Raw genomic sequence first — 15,125 nt, 5'->3', positions numbered from 1 at the left:
CAATCATCAGCCAGATACCGACACCCACAGGTATCTGGCTGATGTATGCATCTGATATCTGGCAGCAGGTATGTTGACTGGCTAAGCGACTCGACACCTTGCTGACTCCTTATGTACCATGTGCTTTCAGCATGAAGTCTCCCAATTAATTTTTTGACTTACTGTGGGGAGCACAGGCCACGGGGATAAGAGCCTCGTTAGATGTAGTCACTGTTTACCAACGTACCTGTGGATGAAACAATCGGGATGATAGCAGACAGAGTGTATCGTGATCCAGTTTGCACTCCTCTTGACATACCAGAAAACATACTAAGGAAACTACTCCAAGCCGGCAATAAAGAGGCACCCTTCTTGAGCTCAGATGGGCACTTGTATAAGTAGATGGGGTCGCCATGGGCTCTCCCCTAGGTGTCCTGTTTGCAAACTTCTACATGGGTACCATCGAGCAGAGGGTCATCGCTGACATGGACTTGAAATCCGCCATATACTGCAGGTATGTTGACGACATTTTTACGCAGGTACCTGATGCCAGACGTCTGCAGCAGCTGAAGGAGGCATTTGAGTGGAATTCTGTGTTCAGTTTCACATACAAGATGGAGAATAATGGGAAGCTGCCCTTTCTGGATGTAACAGTCACGGAAAGGAGCAGAGGCTTCCATACTGCAGTCTACACCAAGGAAACATAGGAATGTGCCTCAATGCAAATAGTGACTGCTCAGACAGGTACAAGAGGAGTGTTGTCAACGCTTACATCGACCATGCTCTGTCACAGCTCAGGATGGAAAAAAGTCAATGAAGAACTCTGTAGAGTAAGGCCCTATTAGACTATTTTACAGGAACTTCTTTTCGACGGCTCATAAAACGGAGGAAAGGGTCCTGAAAGATATTGTTGATACAGACAAAAATCGGAAAATACAATTGATAATTTATTATAAAACCAAAAAAACGGCGAATCTATTCATGAAAAATTCCCTAGACACCAAGCACAACGCTTTGAAGGAGACCAACGTCGTCTATGCCTTTAAATGCCCACTTGGGGACTGTAAGCCCCAAAGAACTCAGTATATAGGTAAGACAACAACGTCTCTTTCTAGGTGACTAACAATGCCTAAGCAATAGGACGCCATCAAGGAACATATAATCTCTTCTCACAACCAGACCATCACCAGAGAAATCTTAAACACAGAAATCATCGATAGGTACAGCGATAGCAGGCGGCTCGACATCAGAGAGGCACTACACATCAAAAAGTCAACACCAGCAATCAACAGCCAATTATTGCACAACTATATTCTACCCATTTCAATGCATCGCATGGGCCAATAGGCCCTTTGCAGTTACTTCCATTCTCATGTACCCACCTCACCCAAACCAATAAAAAGCGAGGGTTATGTCAAATGTTTCATACACAGTGCATCGGTGTATCATAAATGTAGTTCATAAGTGTAGTGTTAAGTTTATAGAAGTCTTTGATAATGTATGAAGCCCTTACGAAAGACTTCTAAGCCTCAGATCATTAATAAAAAATGAATTTTGGAGAATTGATATTTTCATTACCACCGACAGTGAAGAAAAACATAAGAAATATTGAAAAAATTTGTTAGAATTATTAATCTTACTTTTTCGGTCATATTCAAGTACATATGTTTACAAGAAAGACTGCTACCAAAATATGCTATATATATATATATAATATATATATATATGTATATGAGTTTTCAGTTATATATATGTATATGTATATATAATGTTATAAAATAGGTGTATGTATGTTACCAGAGACAATGTATGTCTGTCTATCTGTCCAAAATTCAAAATTGGAGGCCAGATGCCTGGGATATCCTCACCCAAACTGGCAGAGGATGCTGTCTGGGGTTTGGGATGATCATAGGCCGGCCGAAGGTCACCACAATTCAAAAGTGAACAGCGTGCCAGGGTCACATTCTGACCACCATGACGATTTTTAGCCCTGTTCTTCAGTACATGGACGAATATATTTAGAGAAAAAAAATTAAATGCAGAGTTTTCGATAGGCCTTCCACAGCATAAATACTCAATCAGAATTGTTCAACAATCTAATGAAATGTTTTTGAAAGTTAATTTTGAAACCATTTTGTTAATTGGGACTCGTCGAAATAATTGCCTGCAATGATTTTTTTGTTGCTATCACAAACAGCTGAACCAGATAACACATTGGTTAGACGGGTCTGCAGTGTACGGGTCCACCCCCAACCAGCAGCGGGCCGTCAGGTCCTTCAGGAACGGTCTTCTTCGAACCTCAGGGAACAACCTCCTGCCCATCAACCCCAACCAGAACACCTCAGGAATCTGTCAAGGAATGCAGCGAGGAGCCCTCTGTTACCTGGCAGGTTGGTCACTTCCTCTCTGGGAATCTTCCCATGATTAATTTACTCAATTCTTGATTAATTTGGAATGGACTGTGTTTAATTTTATTTATTACTTATGTATAACTTCTAAGCAGACTGTATGTATAATTTAATAGCACCAGTAAAATTCTTTTCAAACAAATTTGTGGGGTTTATACATTTAGTTGATCACACCGTAATGAAATGGATGATAATTAACATTCTACTATACAGCAATAAGTTATAAGTATTCAGTAAACAGGTTAATAATAATAAATGATAAAGCCAGCTTAGCTGACTAGATGATTTCGGAGTCCATAAGAGCCGGGTGAAGTAGACGTGGGCCGCCTCTCCTGCAATAATGGCGTCACCTCTAGTGACGCCACGTCCACATAAATGGCAATTTATGTTCCATAAATTTTGGAACGAGATGTAATCAATGAGCAATTTAGTATTCTCGTTTTCTAGAGATAATTACGACTTATACGATCTCAGAATGTGTGACTAAAATATTTATTTGTATGAAAGGTTAATAAGTGTTGTCGGAATTTCCGACATCCTGAGCTTGTTGGGATAATGGGCATGTTGAAGCTGTAGTTGTGTAATTTGTAGAGTGACCACACTGCTGCCAACGATATAGAGAGAACACCATACAGGCAAGACACAATCTTGAGTTAAATTTGCTCTTATCTTGCTCTGTCCTATACTGACGTAGGGTTGACTATATAAAGAAACGTGTATGAGGTGTTCATTGGCACTTATATGCCTTACCCTCTACTTACGGCAGTCTTGCATGGCTCGAGTTATGCCCTACCAATGAGGAGCTCATTGGCATTACAATACATTTTGTATTGGTCGCTCCTTTTTAAGAATGAGTGATGTGTAAAATTATGTGACAGAGTTTCAGGAGAAAACAAGGATGCTTGTAGCTCGATACGTCGTTATTTATATATTACTGTTACAAAAACATAATGTGGAGCTCAAGAAAAGTTGTAATTCCCTAATGGAATTTCCTCCAAGTGCTTAATATTTGTGCACACACACTCTCTCTCTTTCTCTCTTTCTCTCTTTCTCTCTTTCTCTCTTTCTCTCTTTCTCTCTCTCTCTCTCTCTCTCTCTCTCTCTCTCTCTCTCTTTCTCTCTTTCTCTTTCTCTCTTTCTCTTTCTCTTTCTCTCTTTCTCTCTTTCTCTCTTTCTCTCTTTCTCTCTCTCTCTCTCTCTCTCTCTCTCTCTCTCTCTTTCTCTCTTTCTCTTTCTCTCTTTCTCTTTCTCTTTCTCTCTCTCTCTCTCTCTCTCTCTCTCTCTCTCTCTCTCTCTCTCTCTCTCTCTCTCTCTCTCTCTCTCTCTCTCTCTCTCTCTCTCTCTCTCTATATATATATATATATATATATATATATATATATATATATATATATATATATATATATATATATATATATATATGTGTGTGTGTGTGTGATAATACACTTATCTATTTATTTAAAGAAAATAATAATTTTGTTTAAGCTACAATTTTGTTATAAATATTTTTCTTATTTCTTATTTTGTCTATATTACATGTAATTCATTGAACAAACAAATAATTTTGGGTCATGTTAAAAAACCATTTGGAATGTAAGTACATGTTCATAGGCAGGCGATGAGTCACAATAACGTGGCTGAAGTAGTTTGACCAGACCGCACACTAGAAGGTGAAGGGACGACAACTTTTCGGTCCGTCCTGGACCATTTTCGAGTCGATTGTGATGTGTCATAATCACAAATCAAGTCAAGTCACAATCGACTTGAGAATGGTCTAAGACGGACCGAAACGTCGTCGTCCCTTCACCTTCTAGTGTGTGGTCTGGTCATACATGTTCATATTTTCATATACTCGATTCTGCATCAATTCAGGTGACTCACGAGTGAACCAACATCCTCACCTCACAACTATACAAATTCTGTTCTTGAGGGAACACAACCGCGTGGCGAGGGAGCTCCAGGCCCTCAACCCCCAGTGGTCGGACGAGGCCGTCTTCCAGGAGACCCGCAGGATCGTCGCTGCCATCATCCAGCACATTACCTACAACGAGTTTCTTCCCATTGTCTTGGGTGAGTGGTTGTAGCTGTGTGTGGGTGTACTCGCCTCTTTGTGCCAGCAGGATCGAGCTCTACCTGTTGGTTTTCTAATGCAATGACTGCTGGCCTATTTCTCTATCAGACCTGCTTTTAAAATTATGAAAGGAGTTAGCCTCTATAATCTGCTCTTTTAGGTCGTTCCATTTACTCACTACCCCTTACACTAAAATGAAACTTTCTAACATCTCTATGATACATCTGAGTCTCAAGCTTCCATCTGTGCCCCCTTGTTCTATTGTTATTCATTGTAAACATTTCCTGTTTCCACTTTGTCAATCCCTCTAAGTATTTTAGACGTCTGTATCATGTCCCACCCCTTCTCCCTTCTCTTTTATAACGTCGTCAGGTTTAGTTCCTTCAGTCTCTCTTCGTACCTCATCTCTTTCAGCTCTGGGACGAGTCTCTTTGCAAACTTCTGCGCATTTTCGAGCTTTCATATATGTTTTTTAAGATGGGGGCTACACAATGGGGCGGCATATTCAAAGATCGGCCTCACATAGGCGGTATAAAGTGATCTAAAAGCCTCCTTATTCAAGTTTCTGAAGGATGTTTTGACTTTTGCCAGAGTAGAGTATGCTGCTGATGTTATTCTATTTATAGGAGCCTCTGGAGTTAGGTTTAGTGTTATGTCCACTCCCGGGTCTTTTTCTCTAGACGTAATAGGGAAGAAGTTTCCCTTCATAGTATACTGGTGTTACAAATGGGCTAATGCTTGCTCTGTGAGAGCCAGTATCTAAGGTCAAGGAGTTTCTAAACACTGGGGTTAGGTTAGGCCTGAGCCCCCAGAGAAGACAATTCCCAGTCTTGGCAAACAAACTGAATTTTAATATTAGCGTATAAATATGATATATTTTTTATATCACGTTAGTTGAGAGCCATTTCTTGTTCTTCCAGCCTTCTGAGGAAAACTTGCAGGGCTGCCAACTGTACAGTCGGGATATGTCATTTTTACAGATAGTATACTTTATTATATGTTCCTCAGGGTTGTATCAATTATGATTGTATCATTACTTGTAATTTTTGCCAACATTTATAGTTATTATGCTTGTTATATTCAATGTACTTTTGTGTATTGTTCTTGTTGCAATGTACATGTATGATGTACTTGGATTGCTGTAACTTAGTAATTATTTCTTATCATTATGACAATGGCATTTTGCAATTTTAAGGGTAGATATGGTATTGTGGGCGAGTTAGGATAAGACAAAATCAGGCTTAATTTAGATACTCCTGATTGTTGTCTTAATTCCGATGAGAGGGAGTATTGTAATGCCCAGAGAAAGTACACCCATGGCTTTTACACTCATCCACCTTTTACACCTTACACCCATCGTCGACCAGGAGGCCTGGCCGCGGGGACGCTAAGCCCCGGAAGCACCTCAAGGTACGGCTCACCATGGGACCTTCCTTGGTAAAGTCAGCCATGTGACCTCAGATTCAACTAGTTAATTGAAATATTTCCTGGCTACACCCTAGTTAGCTTCTTCATATTTATGAATAATCCTGAGAGTCTTGGCTAACTTAATGGTACATCTTGAGTGTTTTTTCACACACCACGGGGAGCTGAATCCTTTAAGTGCTGACGAACTGGTTAGGTGTGCAAAACACTTTATTCCTGTGTAGGCTGAATCAGCTGGGAACATGACCACACCAAAACTTTCCCACAAGAGTTGCAATGCCCCCCCTCCCCTTCCCCTGATTCGGGGCATGGGAAAAGTTTGTATATATACCTCCTGTATGGGAGATAAGAGATAGTGCTGGAGGCAGAGAGGCAGTGAGGGCCGCAAGTCATCAAGTGAGCCTCAGGAGACAGAGTGAATCCACCCAGGTCGTAGAGCAGGAACCAGAAGGTACTGTGTGTGATCTTTGATATTTTCCATGTCTGATGTCTAAACAGTTCCCAGTGTTAGGGTAGGGACGTATAGTTTGGTTAATATCATATTTTGTTCTCAATAAACCCATGTTAAATTTTCCATCTGTCAATTAATGGAATTTCCTAATTCCTCTTGAGTTCAGTTAACAACCGGTCAATGATTCATGACGGTTAGGAAAGGACTCTCAAAGCCAAGCAAATGCGTGTGAGCACGTCTGTGATAGAAAATATTAACAAAAAAATGTTTCTTGCCTCAATGCTTGATATAGCTAAGTGAGAGGCAAGATGGTGGCAGTGGTTCAATTGATAAGTTCTCTGTGTACCATTTCCCTGGAAAGTTACCATTGGTTCCGGTTGTAATCATCCGTGGTACACCGTATTTCAGTTCATATTAAATTGCATCTAAAGTACCAGTGTTTCAATAACTAGTATCACCAAGTTTTACCTCAGTAAAGTGTTACCAAGTGCAACCAGTAGGAAGTGTTGCTCAGTATTAATCAGTATCTTCTAGGGTTAATATAATCAGGCGTTACATGGTACCTTGTGTTCAGCCTTCTGCTCCCTTTGCCTAATTACCCTTGTGAATATGTACTCTCCTATTTGTGTCTGCAGGATCGAGCATTGACTCTTGGATCCCGCCTATCGAGCATCGGTTGTTTACAGCAATGACTACGGACCTATTTCCCTATCATACCTAGTTTTAAAATTATGAATAGTATTTGCTTCCTCAACCTGTTCCTTAAGTGCATTCCATTTTTCCACTACTCTCACGCTAAAAGAAAACTTCCTAACATCTCTGTGACTCATCTGTATGTGTGTGCATTCACCTAGTTGTTCTTGCGGGGGTTGAGCGCTGCTCTTTCGGCCCGCCTCCTCAACTGTCAATCAACTGTAACTAACTACTATTTCCCCCTCCCCCCCTCCCCCACACACACACACACCAGGAAGCAGCTCCGTAACAGCTGTCTAACTCCCAGGGACCTATTTACTGCTAGATAACAGGGGCATCAGGGTGAAAGAAACTTTGCCCATTTGTTTCTGCCTGGTGCGGGAATTGAATCCGGGCCACAGAATTACGAGTCCTGCGCGCTGTTCGCTTAGCTACCAGACCCCCGGCCAGGGAGGGGAGTGTGTGTGTGTGTGTGTGTGTGTGTGTGTGTGTGTGTGTGTGTGTGTGTGTGTGTGTGTGTGTGTGTGTGTGTGTACTCACCTAGTTGTACTAAGGGATGAGGGGGGAGCAAAGGTGGCACCCATTGTAGGGTCCCTGCCTTTGATACATCCCCTGAAACCTGGGGGTTGGGTCCCTGGGCCGGAGTCTGAGGGCTTGTTTACAGGTTTTATCTCCCCTTGCGCTGGTCTTAGTTCCATCTGCAGTTAACTTCTGGTTCTCCTCGTGTATTTCAATTCCCCACTGATTTCCCTCCATGCTCGAGCGGTCATCTCTATGCTCGCCCTGTTCCTCTCATCCAACTGTGTTCTGTTTTCCTACCATCATGCTTGATCCCTTTTTGTTCCGTACGGTTAGTGTTTGTCTACAAGGATCAGAGAAATGAAGAGAGAGGTAGTGAGCAGTGCTACTGCCCCTGGTGATACTGTCATCATCAGGAGCAGTGCTACTGCAAAAAAGAAATCCCAGATTTTTTACCTTACAAACATTACAGGGGGGGAGTTGCAAGGGCCGATAATTCTTAAAGGGAGGCAATGTAGCCGGCCCCGGCCAGTCTATGATAGTCACATACCTCCACGAGTCATCTTGAATATTTAGGCGTCTGGCCTCCAGCCTTGGACTGACAAACAGATATTCTCTTGTATATGTGTCGGGGAAAACTAGTTCAAATCCTTTTGCCTTCATATTTTCAGGAAACAATTACATGAATACCTACGGCCTCAGTCCGCGCCTCTATGGCTACAGCAACAACTACAACCCCAACATCAACCCCAACATGAACATTGAATTTTCCACCGCTGCCTACCGGTTTGGTCACTCTGTGGCGCAGGGAACCTTGCGGTGAGTATTATATGGAACATTACTCGCCCTGTAAGGTGGCTAACTCAGGGTTAATAATGATAAACATCGCCCTCAGTTTAATAACAAAGTGATGTGATACTTATATAGAATAACATTCTGGTTAACGTATTTGTGTAATATGAAAGGCCTGGATTCTTTCCTTGCTATGTATTTTCCCGCTATGTTGATCAGTTAGACGGGATGACTAAATTTAACAAATGTGTATTTTGGGACACAATCATTAATACCTGCATGTAGGTATACACATTACTTATATGAAGATCCAGATGTAATCATTCCTGTTGTCTGGGAAGGAAGCCTTAGACCTACCGAGGTCCCCTGGGGTACAATCATACCTTCGCTAGGATGCAACACACAACAGTTGCCTAACTCCCGGGTGTCTATTTACTGCAAGATGAACAGATTTATCAGGTGAAAGGAAACATGCCCTACTGTTTCTGTCCTGCCAGGTAATTAAAGCCGGGTCTTTCCTTTCTGATACTAGAACGTAGACCACTGTGCTACAGGCATCTTGGATTCGGCCTCTGACGACCTTGTCAATCATTTTCCACAATGGCCACAAGCGGTTTACATTACTTTAAAGGTAAACTCAATTTTCTGAGCTTGAAAGTGAAGGTTAGTTAACACATGTGTAGACGTGTGTAGACAAGTGGGAGGAAATATCACAAATAATTTAACAGGATAATTAATCCAATTAAGCTTAGTCCTAAGGTTCCGGGTTCGATCCCCGGGTGGAGAGCAGAGTTTCTTTCACCCTAACGCGCTTGTTCTCCGAGCGGTATATAGGTACCTGGGAGTTCAACAAAGTAAAGAGCTCAACCCCATACCACTTGCTTCTTATGTGCAGGCTGTGTACAATTCTAATCTAAACTAAAATGAAAAAAGAGGCATTAAAACACAAAACAAATTAAATATACACATGAACAAAATAAGGGGCCTCAATGGCTTCTCCTTTGCTATTAGCCGGACGTGTCTATGGTTCAGGGATCACCTGGAACACAGTGTGTGTTGTTCTTTACTCTGCTGAATTAATGCACATTAGTGGTATAATTACTAGGTTTAAGATTAAGAATAAATGCAGCAAAGACACTGACTAAAATATGCTAGATTAGCTCACTGAATTAAAATGTATAAACTAACATAACTCACTTAAATTCATGAATTTAGCCCAGGTAAATTTATTTAAATCTGGACTAATAGGTAACACATATCTTGACATCAATTTAATTATTAACAACTTGTAATGTTGGCAAATTATATTTATCATCATCACTGGCCTAGTGTGGGCATTAATTTATCAGTTACTGCAGTACCCGATTGTTGGGCTGATTACCCCCTAAATTAACCCCCTCTATGCCCACTTTAATTTTTTTGCAGTATTTAGTGTAGTCTCAGTGAGATCCCTTGCAATAAACTAAAAATACATAGGGTTGTGGTATGATCAAGATGGATATTGGTAGTGTGACGGTGGAGAGGTGTACCGAACACGGTGGATTGATGTTTGTCACTATCTTCCCCCTCCTCACTCTCATTTTAGGAGTATATGATCTGCATGTTAATACAGTGGTAACACTGCACTAGCGTGTGTCTGCAGACAATGAGTCACAACAACGTGATTGAAGATATAACGACCAAACCATACATCAGAAAGTGGAGAAACGACAACGTTTCGGTCCGTCCTGGACTAGTATCAAGCAGTGTGATGGTCACGACTTGGTAATGGTCCAGGACGGACCGAAACGTCGTTTCTCTATTTTCTGAGGTGTAGTTTGGTAATCATAGTTTGTCTGTATTCCTAAATCAAGCACGTGGAGACCTTGATCCCTAACAGTCAGTAAAGTTTGTGGGAGCTTGTTGTTGTAGCTGTTGATTTAGTGACGACGACGAGCGAGAGATCGGATGCACCCCGGCGAACCCTTCAATAGTATATAACAAAGCCATTTGGCTAAATGAACGTCGCCTGTCACCGGAAATTAATGTGCCTTGCGGCGAACAAATGGTGATGGGCAGATGATTGGGGAGCAGCAGGTGTCCCTCAGAGGGACAAGCTTCACCTCCGCCCCCACACAAAGAACACTGGGTAGCAAAGCAAAAACTCGTCCCCCAACTAAAACGCAAACTTGCATCCGATGCTTCCCGGCCGAGCAGAAGCCCGCCGCCCACCACGTCTGAGGGCACACCGGGATCCCGCCACCTCCTGACATCTCTTGGCCAAGCCGGCGCCGGACATCGTCACCCCGTCCGAAGAACCAGCCAGAAAACATTCAACGTTGAACCAGGAGTCAACATTGCTCGTCAACGTTGAACCAGGAGTCTTTGTGGGAGCTTCCTCACGTGCCTGCTGAGATTGTTGTTGTTCTAGGACTAGGGGCAGCGACAGCACATAGCCACGCCGTTCCTGTGAGCTGGGAAAAAATCTTAAGCCCGGAGGCTATACGTTGCCAGTGGGCAGAATATATATAAAAAAACTGTTGCATCTTAGCGCATACAAATGACTGCATGGTAGGAGCTTGGCTCTTCTATCGACACTCAAAACTCAAAAGGGGGCAAAATTTACGTTTTAAAGTTATCTCCAGCATATTAGTAGTTAGCCATCCACCACACACCATGGGTACACCAGGAGCCCACAACACCCTCCAACTTCGGCACCTCTCGGCCAAGTCAGCGCCAGACACCAAGTCAATGGTAGAATGCCAGCAGCAATTTCGTGACCCAACAGCAGTAAGTGCATTCTGTTAGCTAGTGGTCCCCGCTGGCTAATAGCAAATAATAATACAGTGTATTATTATTACTAATACACCGTCTAATACTAATAATTAGTATTATTTATATATTTTAGTTATTAATTTATATGTACAAGAGTTCTTACATTCTTGTACAGCCACTATCTTGAGGTTATCTTGAGATGAGGTTATCTTGAGATGAGGTTATCTTGAGATGAGGTTATCTTGAGATGAGGTTATCTTGAGATGAGGTTATCTTGAGATGAGGTTATCTTGAGATGAGGTTATCTTGAGATGAGGTTATCTTGAGATGAGGTTATCTTGAGATGAGGTTATCTTGAGATGAGGTTATCTTGAGATGATTTCGGGGCTTTTTAGTGTCCCCGCGGCCCGGTCCTCGACCAGGCCTCCACCCCCAGGAAGCAGCCCGTGACAGCTGACTAACTCCCAGGTACCTATTTACTGCTAGGTAACAGGGGCATTCAGGGTGAAAGAAACTTTCACCCTGAATTACATTTCGCCACAGAATTACGAGTCCTGCGCGCTATCCACCAGGCTACGAGGCCCCTAGCGCACACAGCATTTCGGGCAGGTCCTTAATCCGTATTTTCCCCGGAATACGACCTACCAAATCGTTTAACAACCAGGTATCCATCCACTGCTGGGTGAACAGAGGCATACAGCTAAGGATTGGCGCCCAGTCGATCCTCCCCGGCCAGGATGCGAACCCAGGCCAAAGCGCTTGCGAAGCTCCGAGCGAGTGTTTTATCACTGCGCCACGAGCATTATATACCACAATAAGGCTATCACCTTATTGTGGTGTATAATGAGAATCTCTGTTTACAACACTGATTCGTATACCAGTTTACATGTAGACTGCTTTTTGAAACGTAATATGCTTTCAGCTATGCTATGCTAGATAACTATCCAGGTGGTTTGAAGGGGGTGGAAGGATGGTTCCTCAATGTAATGGATTTGCTGTGAGGACAAAATGTAACCAGATGGCAAAGATAACTGCCTAGTGGCACTGAACACCCCAACCCCTGCAAGTGACTTGAACTCAGAAACCCCAGGTGTTCGCGCACACGAGTTTAACCAATACGCTAACCATTACACCACCCAGACCCTACAAAAGGGACCGAAATCTCAGAGTTTGTCCGCAACATTTCGATCCCGCAAGGGCACCAGGGTGGTACACGGTCAGATTACGTTTTTCATCAAGCAGTTTTCATCAGTTATGCTCATGTGATATTCCAAGATACCAGCCCATCCTCCTGTGTTGGTAGTACTTATAGTAACGATGAGCACCATAGTATATATATCGACGTACAACGAAATTAGAAAGTAAAAATCTGAACTATTGAGTTGGACAAACCGGAAAACTATTTTGTACTTGTCTTGCTTTGACAAACTAAACTAACCTAACCTCCCTAGGCCTAATAAATGCTCTGAGGCCTAATATAGTACATATGTGTGCTATACTAGGCCTAGGAATATTAAAGTTTGTTTTTTAGCTTCATTGATTTTAAAAATTCCTTACTAGTTAGCATACTACTATCAAAGCTAAATACGTACGAATTCGTGACTACTGACAACCGTCACAATAAGTACTATCCAAACAGGGGGATGTATTGATCATATTTTACCATCTAAACAGGGGGATGGGTTGATCATATTTTACCATCTAAACAGGGGATGTATTGATCATATTTTACTTCCTTTGCTGGTACAGATTGTTTACTGCTAATGGCGGCGTGGACACCGTCCGGCTCCGTGACCACTTCAACTCTCCTCATCTCATCCAGAATGAGGGCCGACTGGACGACATTGTTCGCAGCTTCACTCAACTTGCCTCTCAGAAGTTTGACGCCTTCGTCGTCCAGGACCTCACAAACCATCTGTTCCAGGTGTGCTGACCTTTCTCAGATTACAAAGTACTTAAAGGACTTCATGTTGTTAGTCACAAGTTAAACGTAAAAAATGTCAGTGTTGAATATTCTCAGCAGATGTATTTGAACCATCCTCTTTAGTACCCAACATTATTTCCGTACATATTTGGGTGAGTCTACCCCTAAGCGTCTGGCCTTCAACAACGTTGTAGGCCAAACATTGGATGTTCTCATTGACATGTATCGCATTACTGTGATATAATGCATGACAACAAACACACAGTATGGTAACAACCCACAGTATGATGACATAACAGTATAGTGATAACATACATACTGTATGGTAACTAACACATAGAATGGTTACAAACACACAGGCCGAAGAGAAACACACAATGTTGACACTCAACTTCGTGAAGGTTGATGATACACACAATGGGAAGAGAACACCGATCGTTTTCATCTAATCAGTCACTTACTGAAGAGAACGTCAGCTTCAGTGTAAGACACAATTGCATAAACACACAAATTACATGTAACTTAAAGAACTTAACCTCGTGAAGGATTCAAACCTTAGATGGCCTGGTGTTCCAAACACGTATGCGTATTCAGTACGTTATGCACTTAACCATTGTAGACTTTATATAAGTCATTGATAGCCAAGACTATTTGACCAACGACCTGACAACGACCACACACACACACACACACACATATACATATTATATATATATATATATATATATATATATGTGTGTGTCAATGCCTATCACATTTAAAAAAAAAAAAAAGATGACTGCGTAGCTGTTGTGTCCTGTGGCAAAGTAAGGAAAACAAGCAAAACAAATATTATGAACAATGAAACTTTAATTAAATTTAAAACAAATTATGAATAAGACAATTCCTTGGCTATGTACAATGCAAACTCTCACGATTCAAAAAATAACATAAAACAATATAATGGTGACGTTACTCTAAAACGGATAAAGACAAAATGAAATTCGGTGCTGAGAATAACGCGCTGGCTGAGAACATCCACTAATAGACAGAGCGAATATCAGATGGTTGTTTCAGCTTGAGAGCACAGAATATTCTAACTCCAATGGCTGCTGCAGGCCCAGACATCGGCTAGGTAGATGGCACTGAGGTGCAGAAGTGCAGTGGTGTAGACGTCGATTCACCAATCAGAAGCGGGCAGGCTGGAAATGCTAGTTTGGTGATCGGCGACGAGGGAGGGAGGGGGGGGGAGGTGGAGAGCGAGTGTGGTACGTTTGCGCCTGGCAAAACGTATTTGACCAAATATGTACTACACTTGCTTGTAGTATCTAGTATCTAGATGTTGTAGATGTACTGAAGTAGCATGACGATAGGAAAGGGCAGGCCAAATCTCTCTTGAAGGAGATTATTGTAACAGCTCTCCCCCGAAGCCTGCTCTTACGGGTTAAGTACTTCAGTAGCTGGTGTAGAGGTAGGAGTAGCTGTCTCTACCTCGTAGATTCTGGAGAGGGCGTCGGCTGTGATGTTGTCCGAACCTTTGATGTAGAAGATCTCCGGATTAAAATTTTGCAAGTATAGTGCCCAGCGTAGAAGACGTTGATTGCTGAATTGGGCCTGTTGTAGGAACCACAGGGGATTGTGGTCCGAGTAGATGGTAATAGACCGATTCCCCTGTAGGTAAGGTTCGAAATGTTGCAGATTCAGGACGATGGAGAAGAGTTCCTTTTCGATAGTGCTGTAGTTCTTCTGGTGAGGCTTCAACTTGTAGCTGTAGTAGCTAACAGGAAGAACCTCCTCGCCTCGTTGTTGCATCAGGACGCCCCCGATGCCGGTACCACTGGCGTCGACATGGAGGATGAAGGGCTTCGTGATATCTGGAGAGACGAGAATGGGATCAGAACATAGCAGAGATTTAAGTTGTTCAAAGGCAACGGTCTGTTGAATGGTCCAATGATACTGTTGCTTGGGGCTGGTCAGATTAATCAATGGTGTCTACTACCGCTATTCTTCACAAACTTACGATAGTAAGAAGCAAGTCCAAGGAAGTGCCGGAGCTGCTTCCTGGTCGTAGGTTGTGGGTAATGCTGAATGGCTTCAGTGTGAATTGTTAAAGGAGCTAGGCTGCCACTC

At 42.4% G+C, this 15,125-nt stretch overlaps 1 protein-coding gene across 1 annotated transcript in view; it reads left to right on the top strand.

The window, feature by feature from the left end:
• LOC123746143 (salivary peroxidase/catechol oxidase) overlaps window positions 1-15,125 on the top strand; it is an 89,366-nt gene that overhangs the window by 51,620 nt on the left and 22,621 nt on the right. Inside the window, exons 10-13 of the mRNA XM_045727441.2 lie at window positions 2,177-2,369; window positions 4,260-4,457; window positions 8,218-8,365; window positions 12,842-13,016. Coding sequence (XP_045583397.2) covers window positions 2,177-2,369; window positions 4,260-4,457; window positions 8,218-8,365; window positions 12,842-13,016 — 714 coding nt within the window. The remainder of the gene's footprint in view (window positions 1-2,176; window positions 2,370-4,259; window positions 4,458-8,217; window positions 8,366-12,841; window positions 13,017-15,125) is intronic.

Source organism: Procambarus clarkii, chromosome 78 (genome assembly GCF_040958095.1).
Source record: "Procambarus clarkii isolate CNS0578487 chromosome 78, FALCON_Pclarkii_2.0, whole genome shotgun sequence".
NCBI classification, from domain to species: domain Eukaryota; kingdom Metazoa; phylum Arthropoda; class Malacostraca; order Decapoda; family Cambaridae; genus Procambarus; species Procambarus clarkii.
Note: the sequence above shows the minus strand (reverse complement) of the source record. Positions and strands in the feature narration are given on the sequence as shown.